This window comes from Leucopleurus acutus (assembly GCF_964270905.1).
Source record: "Leucopleurus acutus genome assembly, chromosome: 1".
NCBI lineage: Eukaryota > Metazoa > Chordata > Mammalia > Artiodactyla > Delphinidae > Leucopleurus > Leucopleurus acutus.
In genome coordinates, this window is record NC_139142.1 from 41,531,678 (window position 1) to 41,545,834 (window position 14,157).

The 14,157-nt window shown below is 40.6% G+C and overlaps 1 protein-coding gene across 1 annotated transcript in view; it reads right to left on the reverse strand.

Moving 5' to 3' along the window:
- The window catches only part of DAAM1 (dishevelled associated activator of morphogenesis 1), a 180,017-nt gene that overhangs the window by 100,177 nt on the left and 65,683 nt on the right, over window positions 1–14,157 (reverse strand). Inside the window, exon 2 of the mRNA XM_082845513.1 lies at window positions 13,856–14,074. Coding sequence (XP_082701639.1) covers window positions 13,856–14,038 — 183 coding nt within the window. The 5' untranslated portion in view covers window positions 14,039–14,074. The remainder of the gene's footprint in view (window positions 1–13,855; window positions 14,075–14,157) is intronic.

Sequence of the window (14,157 nt, forward strand, 5' to 3'; positions counted from 1 at the left end):
TCACAGACACCACTCTTGGGGTCATGCTCTGGTTACAAAATGGATGGATTGCTTTTGCCTTCTTTCTTTTCCAGCTACTTGCACTCATTTAGATACACTGCTGGGCAAGTTGGGGAATGGAAGCACAATTAATGCAAGGAGGAAAAATAACGGAGTACAAACTAATTTGAAATCATCTCACACATTAGTTTCTTCAAAGCTATGAAATTAAATTACTTCAATGTAATATTACAAGAGAATTTTTCATTTTGATAATTAACTCAAATACTGAAAGAGGCAATCATGGAAAACAAAACAATTGGGATCACTGAACCTCAGATAGTATCTCTTTACATGAATTTTTTAAGGAAAAAAAGTCAATCTATAGAGACAGAAAGAAGATCAGTGGTTGCTTGGGGCCACAGGCAGGAGCAGAGACAGACTGCAAATGGACACAAGAGGAGATGAGGTGATGGAACTGTTCTAGAACTGGATTGTGGTGATGGTTGCAAAACTGTATAAATTTAGAAAAATGCACTGAACCGTACACTTACAATGGGTCCATTCTACGGCTTGTAAATTATATCTCAATAAAGTTCTAAAAACAAAAAAAATCAAGCCTGGTTGTTGGAGCCCCAGGAAAACAAAGAATTCAGAGTAGAGAAAATAGAGACTTGTGTACACAGTAAGGAAAGAAAATTCTGGTTGAACATTAGATAAACCGAGGAATTGCTTTAGAAGAGAAACTGATTGAAAACAAATGTATGAAGAGGAGGGAAAGGGAAAAAGCAGAGCTCTTTAGTGTAAGTAGTTCAATCTTGGAAATGGGACAACTTCAGATACAATTTTTGTTTGAAACCATGATCACTTCCATGAAATATTCCTGTCCTTTCCTTGGAAATTACATAGATTCTATTAGTATGCATTCCATTTAGGCCAAGAGATAGGCAATGTTTCCCCCAATGTCCCTTAACATTAAATTAGGTGATAGGTTAATATTAATGATTGAAGTCCTGAAGAACATTTTCAGTGTTTTTTGTCTTTCCTGAGTGGTGGACTAGAGAAGAGTATTGGCTCCTCTGCGGGTTAATAGCCAAGTTTTTCACTAAGATTAACAAACAAATGTAGTTAGCCCAACCTCCATCCCGGTTGCTTCTAGATCACCTTATTTTTACTTTTTACCTCTCACCTTACTTTTACCTCTCACCTTACTTTTTATTTTTTTCCTTTTTGCAATCCAGCTATGTCAGATATTGTTTTGGGGATTGGCAATTAATGCAAAGATGAATAGCATAAATTTAGTTCCTGCTACTATACATCAGACTGGGATGGCCTAGCTCCTTGCATCGGCCAAAGAATTTTTTTTTTCATATTATTCTTTCTTGGACAGAGTTTTAAAAGTTAAAGGAAAATGATTTAGCAAATGAAAGAAAAAGAAACATCTGCACCAAGCATCACTCCTCTCCACGGAAAGCTCAAGTTTCTGAAAAACCGAAAGCAACGAACAAAACCCTAAAGGCTTTTCTTCTTGGGGAAGATATCAATTATGTTTTTCATAACTTTATAAAATATTTATTTCATATAGTTATAATATCTTGGAGAAAAGGTAATAATTAGACATTTTTTTATTAAGAAGAAAAAACTCTGAAGGAAGCCCAGCTGCAGGAACTAAAATTCTAGGTTTCATCCCTCACAAAGCATATTATCAAGCCCCACTTCTAAAAGATTCTGTACAAAGAAACCCCACCAGTCCTACATCTAGAGTAAGCAGGCAGCTCTATAGAGAAACCTATTTAAATCAGAAAACAATTGGCACAGTACAAATCTAAGGAAATGGATTGATTTGCTAAATAAAGCAAGTGAAGGAATTTTGAGATAATATACAATAAGCATCTTGAATGAGTTGAAAAGCTCTTGTCAGAGATGTGAGCTAAACTGAAATATGGGATTATTTATAACACCTTCAGTCCAATATTTAAAGCATTTATTCTTTGAAAATCTACCACGTCAATAGATTTCAGTAAGCCAACAACAAGTGAGTTTCCAGCTAACAAGAGAAATCTCTAATAAAGGAACTCAGGATTTCTATTTCTAATGAGTTAAGCTAACTCTATATTCACACGGAAGTAGGAAGACATATGATGAACGCTGGGAGAAATGGAGATTAAAAAAATGAGGAGAGGGCTTCCCTGGTGGCGCAGTGGTTGAGAGTCCGCCTGCCGATGCAGGGGACACGGGTTCGTGCCCGGGTCTGGGAAGATCCCACGTGCCATGGAGCGGCTGGGCCCGTGAGCCATGGCCGCTGAGCCTGCGCTCTGCAACGGGAGAGGCCACAACAGTGAGAGGCCCCCGTAACAAAAAAAAAAAAAAAAAAAATGAGGAGAGGGAGAAGCTAAGACAGGTCCTTGGGGTCACCCTGCCAATCAACCTATTGTTTTGTATGTGTTTCTGTTTTGGGTTGTTTGGGTTTCTTGTTTTGGCTTTGTTTGTTTGGTTTTGGTTTTGGTTTTGAAACAGTCCCTGACAAGGTAATCATCCATTTGACTCACTGTATAGAGCTCACAGAATTTTCAACATTTTATTATTCACACAAGGCTAACTTTTCTCCTTCAAATTAAATACACCAGGTATTTACCCACAGCAAACGGGCCCAAGTCACCCATCCTAACCCCACCCACCAAAGGTTTCCCACATGCCCAGCAAGCAGCAACCCCCTGGGGTTCACCTCACATACAGCCAACACCAGCAGTGCCTTCCCTGGATTTAGCCCTCTCCCTCGTCCACCCTCGCCTCCCATCCGACAACTCAACACCACCACATATAAGTCAAACCCTCTCAGAGGGACAAGTGAACAGGCCTGAAGTCACATGACATGGTGAGAAGTACCACATCATGGGGAAAAGGCCAGACAAGGCCGTGGAGGGCTGAAGGGTGACACTGTGGCAACAAAAAAATTACCCTTTTGTAAACGGATGGAGAAAAGGTATTATTCAGCTGTACTAAATCATTAAATTTATGAACATCCAGCCTTACCACAGCAAATGACCTTCGCATCAAGGAGCCATGAATTGACATCACAGCTCTTAAAATTTAACCATGATGACCCTGAGAACAGTATTTTATCTTCATAGAGGTGGTTTGGAAACCTGAAAGTTAGATACGACTTTTGTTTGTTTAAACAGAGGTGCATTCAGTGAATTATTACCTATTCCTAACCAGTCAGGAAAGACATAAATGGAAAACAACGGAGAGTGTTAAGTCCCAAAAGGGATGTGTACACACAGAGAACAAACCTTGAAGGTTTTCAGCCTGTACGATTTCTGCCAACGTTCTTAGTCATTACACAAAATACCACAATGTGACTCACCACCACCTATACAACAAGGTTCTCTGTGTCTGATAGAAGTGTTTTCATTCGATATATTTAAAAAAAGAAGTGAGAAATCCCACAAGCAAAGGGTGACTAATAGAAATAATTTTTAGTACCTCACTATCCATGGTTAATTGTTTTATACTATTTCCTTTCCTACTTTTAATAGTAGGCAATGCAAACTATCCAGTTTGCTAGATAAAGTCTGCTGCTAAACCTGTAGGCTTCTTATTTGGCTTCCTTGCGTTATTTCAACTAGAAACTCATTAGAGTAACTTTAATTTTTAATTAGTCTGCATCACCAGCAGCTTTCCAGTAATCTAAAATAAATAACTCTGTTCTAAACATACGTTAAAATCATCTCCCAATACCCATCCAGCCACCCAAATTTCCAATTTTTATATTTATGATCTAATACAACTTCTGTTGACAAGGCTTAATTGAGAGAATTTCTAAGCAGTGTTTTCCTAAGTGAATGGAGGGAATTTGTCTCCCGAGACACAGAATCAGCTTATAGAGTGACAGATGAGAGAGGCACCCTAAGGCCCTGTGGACAACTGTGAAGCCAAGTTCCATACACGTCCCCCTCCCTCAGTGACACCAGCACTGCTATCGCCTAGACCCCTCCCCACCAGCTCAGCATGTCCTCCAGAGACTTGTTGGGCAGCTCAGCTGACACTTTTAAGTTTTAATTGGGTCAAAAGATATCTAGCACAATGAGTCTCTTCCCACACTGCAGCTATTTATTTATTTTACCATGTAATATAGGGTAGAGAGACTGTTCAGGACAGAAAATATTTCTTAGACATGATCACCCTTAGCCTTGTAATCTGCTATCCTTCATGCCAGCCACTCTGGTGCTCACACAGTAACTGACAACCAAATGAAGATGAGTAAACAGAATGACAATGGGTGGGTAGGGATGCAGGAAGAGTGCAGCAATCAGCCCAAATCTATCAGGACTACTTCAAGAATAATTCAAAATAGGAACCCAACTGCTGGATGATTCAGCCGTCTTTAATTCCTGCACACACACATGCATACATTCACTCAAATACATCCTGAGCATCTCAGGTGTAATCCTGCAGTAGTAAGTTACTCATCCAGGCCACAAGCATTTACTGAGCATTGATTCTGGTCAGGTACTGCTCTGGGGATCCTGAGAGTGAAAAAGCCAGATAGGATGCCTGTACCATTCTGCTCTCTGAATGCAAAGAGGCATGTTCGCAGGGGATTTAACATAATGAGTGTCCATATGTGAATAAACTCAAACCAATTGTTTAAAAGATGGCAAAGGACTTGCTTTCTCTTCTATATCTGAGAAATACCCATCTTTTCTGAAAACAACCCATGCATATATTCTAAGTGAGCTTCCAGTCATTTGGTTCAGTTTAGTTGTTAAATATTATATTGTGTAATGAAATAAACATCTAGCAGCTGTAGGATGTTTCCAGTAGATTCATTTAAAATTGGACAAGAGGGGGAAAATTCCTTTTTTAGGAATCTCGTTTTTAAAAATATATATTATATATTATATATATTACATATATATATATTTTTTTCCTTCATCCATGAGCCAGAAAATCATAACTAATAGATGTAGCTGGTACTGAGCTCCTACAACATGAATCAAGAAACAGTTTGAAATTCCAGAGGAATTCTGGGAATTGAAGGTAGAGGATAGGGGATTCCAATCACAGCAGATAAAAAAAGAGTTGAGGACAGTTTACAACTGAAATATACGATCCATGTATTGGGCATTCACCTCCCGCAGGCCATGTGACATATGTTTTGTGGGAGCAAGTGGTGTTTAAATGATTCCCAGTGCATCAATAGATATTCTCAAGTGCAGTTATTTGTACAAACTAGCCATTACTGAAACACATTTTCAAAATTACACTTGAAAGCTTACCTAAACCACACTACTTATGGAGATCAAATTATCCTCCCAGTCTTTAAAACCTATATTGGTTTGTAAGGGGACACGTAAAGAGTTGGCAAGTAGCGCAGTTTGCTGACTTTGTGTAACTCGCACATGGTAGCCTGAGGATTAAGTTAAACAATCAGATTTTAAGTTGTAGCCAAAAGCTAAGTAGATACATACTGCTCAGCGTCTCTTTAGGACTCCTAATAATGAAAAGCATCAAGGCCAAGGGGACTCATAAACATTTTCTCAATAACATTATCAGTTCAGAGATGGTTTTACAGTATTTGTATTAAAAAAATAAATAAATAAATAAAGGTTTCATGTTTCTTTCCTCCATCTCTCCCTGCGTCCCCACCCCCATTTCAGTCCCTAATCTAAATTAAGAAGCACCCAGAAATAAATGGACTGATAACAAACTATCTAACATGAAGTAAAAAATGTAAATGGAGAAAAGGACATTTGGAATGGTCTTGATGAGATAAGATATAAATTTAGGACTAGAAGGAGTAAAATGGTTTTGTGCTTTTATCTTAAGCGTTCCTGGATTTGTTTTTGTGAATCAGAAGATTGAAGAAAACTTTGAAAACCATCTTGACCATCTTACTGTCTCTAAGCAGACAGGACCTCAACCAATACAAAGAAATGTATACTGTCCATTGGGATGAAGATCTACTGCCAATCCTACTTGATTCCTGGATTTATTACAAAGTTCTGTTCAAAAGTACAACAGATAAAAGCAAGCGAAACCACCTATATCCACATCCCCTGTTTCGCAAATCATCAGGTGTTCTCAGGGCCTAAATAATTTGTTTATAAAGTTCTGGGTTTAGGATTGTTTTAGGGTCATCTTTAAATTGACTGTATATTGGCAGTAGTTCACATCTACCCCATAGGAATTTTAGCACTGAACACATTTAAGCCCATATCTACACTCCCACTTCCCTTTGTGATGTATTACATGTTTTCATACTGTTCCAAACATTTTTCTATGAACCCATCAAGTTGATTTATCCAAAAATGCCACAGTGTCAAGGGAATATCTACTCAGTATTTTTTTTCTTCTCTGTCAACTAACTATGTGCTTTAGATAAACAGGATTTTCTCTTTTGACTTTTATAGGTTTGTCAATTGAAAAAACAAAATTAACCTCATGGAAATTGAACAATTTTGATATCAATTCCTTCATTAGACTACGATTTTTGGCTTCCAGACAACTGAACATTTTGAGACTATTCTAGATATATCTTTGAAGTCTTTATACAGTCTGATTTCCTCTGCTTAATTACCAAGCAATCCATTACACTCCAATTAAGAACAACAGATTAAAAATATGACTTCTTACAAAGCAGTTTTTTGGTTCTTCCATCAGGTTAATATCAAATGTTCCTGCTACCCAATTTTTTCATCTTTCTTGGAGACAAGGAACTGAATAGCTCCTGCAAGAAACTTTCTATTCTTAGTCATGGTCTTCATATAAAAGGCAAGTTTTAAAAATAAACAATAAAAAGCGTTGAAACTTTTCATCAATTCTGGTGATAACGGAAAAATTTTATTGTTAAAGAGCGCTTAAAATAGCCCTAGTAATAAAAGAAATTATGTTGATAGCCTGAGAAGATGGGTACCAATTCACATGGCTAGTAAAAGAACAAAATCTGAACACTGGTAAATCATAAGACTAACTTTGATTCCTGTAGCTCTTTTCATACCAAAGTGACTTCAGAACATAATGAAAAATGAAGAGATTACTGATGTAGGTTCCCAAGGGAATTCATCTGGCACAGCTTACCTTGACTGTGAATTCATCTAACTCTGATACATCAACTAAATCCTCTCATTCCTACTTTCTTCATTTCTCAAAGTCTATTCTGGTTACTAATGTTGAGAGTGTCCTCAGGACTTAATAACGATAAAACTGACCCATACTAAGTTATTATATTTATGAACATACAAATCTTCTCATTATCTACCATCATTATCTTCCCCATTGAGATGTTAACTTTTGTTGACAGTCCTCAATTGCATAAAAGGTGATCATTAATAAATTTCTCAATAAGTTTCTTTAAAATATTTTATGTTTCCTGGAAGGCACAGCACTGTATAACAAATTATCCCAGAACATTAGACCCATTGGCCAAATAAATGGTAGACTAAACACTGAATTTGAAAGAAGGCAGATTAATCAGGAAACACTGTAAATGGAATTGGTAACATTTCAGGCTTAGGAAAACTTGGGTCCATACTGCCTGTTATTCCCAACTAGCTGTAAATTCACAGTGATGTACTATATTAGAAAGGAAAGTTTTCCTCTGGTCAGTCTGTGAAACTGATTCCAAGTACCATTCTAAAATAATGATCATACTTGTCATAAACCTGGTTTTGCACCTAAAACCTCACCCAGGAAAAGCAGTTGTACATTCTGATGTTTCACAAGGCAAGAGAACTGAGGGAACCTGTGAGGAGATACCAGTTCCAATATGGCTGTTCCTGTGAAATATTCTGCAGGATACCCTTAGCCCATCAACTCTTGGCATATTCAGGAGTCTATGTATTTGGATAGAAAATTGGAAGGGAGCTCTTAGTAAATTCTCTTTCCTTTCCATTTCAAAATTAAAGTAGGCAGAGGAGGTAAGCATTGAAACAAGGCATCTCACCTCAACAACTGGACTCAACGGAAAACATACTCAGAATCTACCCAAGGAGACATGACACTTTTTGCTAAAACTTACTGATACCTCAGTAAGAGGTGTCAGTAAGAGACTGCAATGAGCAAGGGTTATTTTTGTAAATATAACCAGACAGCAAAATATTTTTACGTACTTTGGTATATTTAGTTCATTGAGAAAACCTGTAAGAAAGCAGAGGTACTGTCCTTTGGTTCAAATAAGAATCTGAGATATATAATTAAATCAACACAACCATCCCCATCCCCTTTTCCTGGCTCTCAGAACCCCAATCTGCTCAGGCTCCTATTTCACACTCCATCCACACTGAACTTTCAGTTCCTTGAGCTTTCCACATTTTCTCTCTCACCTCCCAATCCCATACATGCTGTTTTCACTGTCTGTAACACTCTTCTCTCCTTTTCGCCTGGATAATTCCTTCTAGTTTTTCATGTCTTACATTAAATATCACTTCCTCCAGGAAGGCTTCCAAGATCCTTCCACACTAGGTACCTGTGAGGCTTGGGGGTAGGTGTGAGTAAGCAGCATCCTCCTTTCCCAACAAGAATGGAATTAAATGACAGCTAGGTTAAGAAATCAAGCAAATGGAGATCAAAATACCTTCCTTTTCACTCCTGAAAGCTGGGTTGGAGAACCCAACTTTCATCTGTAGACAAGTGGGCTTGTTGAGATTTCAGTGCTGAATTAGACACTCAGCCACCCGTCATGGAGACAGCTGGACAATTGCAAACTCCCCAAGGGGGTTCAAACCTATGAAATTTATAGCACCAAGGGTCACAGAATGTATGCTTTCTGAAGGCAGGTTGATTTGCAAAGAATTAGAGAAAGGGAGAGAGACTAAGCTATGCATATTCCAAAGAGGAGTTGGAAGAGAAGCTGAGAATATTACTTCCCAGCAAGAGAGCTAAGAGTGATGGAAATAGAACCTGGGAATCAACTCTCACCTTGTGAAAAAAGAGGGGAATAAAGGTTCTTCCCCAGGAAAATGTACTGCTGGAGCGGCCCCTCTCACAGCCCTCAGTCACAGTGGATAAGAGTGCCTGTTTTGTTGCCTGTTTCCCCTGCTAGACCTTCCGCCCCACAAAGTCATTAAGGACCAGCTGCCTCAGGGCCTGGCACAGAGCAGGCACGTAACACACACACATACATCAAAAGAAACGATCTGTCAATTAATAACACATTCTTCTGTTTTTCCCCAAGGAAATCTTCCACTGCTAACGTTAAGATGGAAGAAGTTACTTGAACAAGGACAGTGCACAGAGCTATCATCCCCGGCACTCTTCAAATATGTTGGTGGGGATAATCTAAGACCTAAAAACCCTGTAGAAAAGACAAGACTTCAGCTGAATCTTATTTTCCAGGAAAAATGCTGAATCTCAGATTGGTTACATTCTTTTTTTTTTTTTTTTGCGGTACGCGGGCCTCTCACTGCTGTGGCCTCTCCCGCTGTGGAGCACAGGCTCCGGACGCGCAGGCTCTGCAGCCATGGCTCACGGGCCCAGCCTCTCCGGGGCATGAACCCGTGTGCCCTGCATCGGCAGGCGGACTCTCAACCACTGCGCCACCAGGGAAGCCCTGGTTACATTCTTGATTTGTGGCTGAGGCAAAGGACAAAGCAGAAGTGGAGAGGGGAGGAGGAGGAGGTAATACAGAAAAAGGATTGATGCTCAAAGGCATAAAATATGTGCAGACATCACACTAATGCTCAATATTTTATTTTTAAATATCCCAAATCATTTAAAAATTGTTGGCAAGAAGACTTTATTTCTATTTGGCAATTCTCTCTCTGTCTCACACACACACACACACACCCTACATTCCCAAGTTACACATCCTCAGTTCTCCAGGAGGTATAGAACCGTTTTAAAAGCAGCTGGTCGACCGGTAGGGAGTGGAAACTAACAAGAGTTGGCAAAGATGTGAAAAATTGGAACTCTCATACACTGCTGGTGGAAATGTAAGATGGTGCAGCGCAGCCACTTTGGAAAACAGTCTGGAAGTTCCTCAAAAGTTATATACAGTGTTATATATGACCCAGAAATCCCACTCTCAGGTATATACCCATGAGAACTGAAACTATATTTCCACACGACAAAACTTGTATATGAACATTTACAGCAGCAAAACTCATAATAGCTGAAGACTGGCAACAACCCAACTGTCCATCAGCAATGAGTGGATAAACAAAATGTGGTGTGTCCATACAACGGAATTTATTCAACAATAACAAGAAATGAAGTACTGATACATACTACGACTTGGATAAACCTTGAAAAGATTACACTAACTGAAAGGAGGCAGTTACAAAGGACCACATATTATGATTCCATTTATGAAATGACCAGAATACACAAACTCACAAAAACAGAGACTAGATTAGTGGCTGCCTGGGGATGGTAGGGTTGAGGAGAAGTGGCAAGTGGTGGCTAATGGGTAAGGGAGTTGCTTTTGGGGGTGATGAAAATGTTCTAAAATGTATTGTAGTGATGGGGGCACTACTCTGTGAATGTACCAAAAACCAGTGAATTGTACACTTTACACAGGTGAATTATAGGGTATGCGAATTGTACCTCTACAAAGCTGTTACTAAAAACAAAGTGGGGGGTGGGGGTGGTATGGGGCAGACTGTGGGTCTGGGACCTCCAGAAATCACTACATCCTGAGGTTGGACTGCTCCGGACTGCCCCGCCTGTGGTAGGGAGACTGTTAGAGTATGAGGCACTGCTCAGGGCCCCCATTCTTTAAAGATTCACACGGCTGACCTCTCACCCACGCCTGCTTTATTTATGAGATTTATGATAAGGGTGCAGTAAGTAATTCTGAAACCAACCTATTTGGTAACACTTTAAAATATATCAAAATGAGTGACTCATCAGAAGAGAGAAAGGAAACTAGTTTATAACAACCGGCTCTGATGAGATGCTTTCCACCAGATAGAGGCAGAATGGTCTGCAAGTTAGGACCCACACTGGCGTGCTCACAGCAGGCAGATCAGCTTTCAAGAAAAGGAAAAGCCTGAGATATTTGCCTGGGGTGTTGTGTCCAGAAAATACCTGAACTATCTCCTATCCTTCTCGTTGTACTAGGATGTGGGGTATAAAGCACCCATGACTAGGTGCCAGCCTTTTAAAAGAAGCTGTCTTCTTTAATCTTCACACCAACCCTAGCAGTGAGATGGCATTATCCCCATTTTGTAGGTGAGGAAATAAACTCAAATTCCAATAGAAACCATTTCAGAGGAAGTTACCCTAGGTTGCAGCGTGCTCTGACTCCAGAGGCCACGTGGCCTCCCTCTCCTATGCATGGGCACAGGCAGAACTGCTCCGCGACTAGTCAAGAGAACCCAGGGCAGAGGTTCCCAGTGGCTTTGAGCCCACCTCCTGTGTCACAGGACACCCTTGGCAGTTGGATGGATCCGTGGTCTAAGTCCCTGAAGTCAAGAGTAGACAAAAATCTATCCATCACTCACCAGGACAGATACAAACCTCAAGATAATTTGTTTTCCAATGGTTTTGGCTTAAAGTTCTGGTTTGGCATTGGCTTTTTAGCAACTAACAGCTGTAGGCAATTTTCACACAGAATAAAGACATCAATAAGGCAGAGAGTGGAATTTTCTCCTTTATGAATACAGAACAATGAGCTGTCTTCAAGATGTACATGGAGCTGCCACCACAAAGGCTCTGGCTTGGGTCTCATTTTGGGAGGCTGACAGAATACAACTGAAAGGACAATGGAGGTGGATGCTTTGAGTGGTACTCGCTCTGCCCACCAGCTCCACCACTGAGGAGGCCTTCATCTCTCAGCAATATCTGTCTCCTTAGGTTGACTTTTGGCTTTAAAATACTTTAACTGGGCAATAACACCAAGCACGTCAGTGCATCATTACTGCCTTTCTTGATAGCCATCCTGACACATGATTCACTGCCCATCCCTGGGAAAGGACTGTATCCTCCACCCATCCCAATGACCTCAGGCTTGGCCATGTGACTTGTGGTGCCAGTCTCTACAGAAGGATGATATGTCCTTACCCTGTGTGATCTGCATTGGCCAAGGAAATGTGGGCTAAAGTGACACGTGTCATTTCCAAGCACAAGCTTAGAGCCTGCTAGCAGTTCACCATGTCTCTCTTTCCTATTCCATCAGGCCTGGGTCTTGGTCCTGAGCAGAATATGGCACAGAGCAGAAGCACAGCTGACTCACACTGGACATGCAGCATCAGCAAGAGATAAGCCTCTGCTGTTGTAACCACTAAGATTTTGCTATCACAGGATAAACTAGCTGCAGATGACCGAGACGGCCATGAACAATGATCCCCTCCACTTCTCTTCTCACTTTCTATCCCTCCTCACAACTCACCTCCTCCAGAAAGCCTTCCCTGACCACCCTCCTCATCATTGTGTCCTACACCCCAAAACACATTTACACAGAGGTGTGTGTGCTTCTTCCTTTGGTGGCATTATACCTCTTGTTATACTACTGAAACTGTCAGCTCTTTGGGAGCAGGTTCTAGTTTTCCGTTTTGAATCTCCTTGCTAGCTTCTAGAACAGAGTTCTGCATGCAGTGGGAATGGGAGAGGGTAGAGAGAGATGCCTGAAACACTGAAAATATTCAACGTCCTCAAGTGTAAACATGCTGCCGGGAGTCATCTCTTTTCCCCACCGATTTTGGTTGGTAATCAGCCCATTAATCCACTGAGGAGGCCAGAACTCAAACATCAGCTTCATAGTACTCTCTCTTCTTGGCTTATCTCGTAAGAGAAGCTTATAGGCGAATCCTGGTCCATCAAAGCTGGAGTGACAATCAGTTCAGTTATTAGCCCTTGAGGGCAATGACACAGCCTACGTTACTTTTTTGACCTAAGATTCATGTAAAATGATAGCAGTCTCTAGTATCTGTTGAACAATATAAATGGTCTGATTAGAACTAACTCCGTTACAAAATGCCAGTGGTGATCAAGGGAGGATAGAGTCCTCGTGTAACGTCTATTGAACCCCTAAGAAGGGGCAGGCTTTGGGCCATTCCCACTCTGCATTATTCTCATTTAAACATTACATCAAACCTAGGAGAAGGTGGGTTTTTTTTTTTCTTCTGCTTTCCGGAATGTAGGCTTGGAAAAGTCATATGCTTTTTCCATACTGATACAGATAATAAAGTCAGAGCAGTAATTTGAACCAAGGTCTTCCTAATGCCCGTGCCAGTGCCCTTAACTGTACCATAATAACCTCCGGAACACAGAATGGAAAGAAACACTACTTCACAGGTGCTTCAGAAACTTGAAGAGAGCACCTACATCTCTTGATGAATGGGTCCTACACTAGATACATCCCTCACTTCAGTATAGTGGATTCTAAAATATGATAGTATCTATAAAAAGCTTCCCACAACAGTTATTATTGCAGTCCTATCATTAGGCTAAATAATTATACTATACTGAAGTAATAATGTCTTTCATCCAAGGATCAAGGACGGGAGGGACAGTATGACTAATTTTTTAAAAGACACTATTACTACACACTGGGAGTGGCGGGAAGCATGGGGTAATCCCAGCTGGTGTGAAGCAGATGAAGGAAATATTTGTGCACACAAGTATCTCAGGTTGGGATGGGGAGGAATTAGAAAGGGCAACTTAGGAAGCAGTCGTGCCACATATCTGAAGACCTAAAGGTCTAAATCCCTCCACTTAAAGCACCAGCAAAGCCCTCTGATGTAGTGATGCTACCTTTTCTTTCTCCTTCTCCACAGGCTCAGTGCTGACAGTTGGGGGTGCAGATCGAAAGGACGGATGGGGGCCATTTCACTGAAGAAAGGCAAGCCTGTGTCTAACCAAACTGTCCACATCCTCTCCCCTCCCTCCTGGATAGCCCCAACTACCCCTGGGATGGAAGTCTGAGACTCACCACAAGTTCACTGAACATGACGTCCAGCTCCTCCACAGGGGGCATGGGTAATGCTGGCTCCATGGTCTGAAGCGCAAAGTTGCTATCATTTCGCAGCCGATATGTGATTTCTGGGTGATCATTATTTCGGAAACAGCAGAAGATGAATGAAATCCCCCGTCCACCTCTCTTCCTCGGGGCCATAGCTGAATTCTGTTCTATTTCTTGACCGATTAAACTCTGCGAAAAGAGGACATGACATGTTAAGAATACAAAAATGGATAAGCTTTATATAGTTTTCAAGTCAGACCAATTCAAGAAAG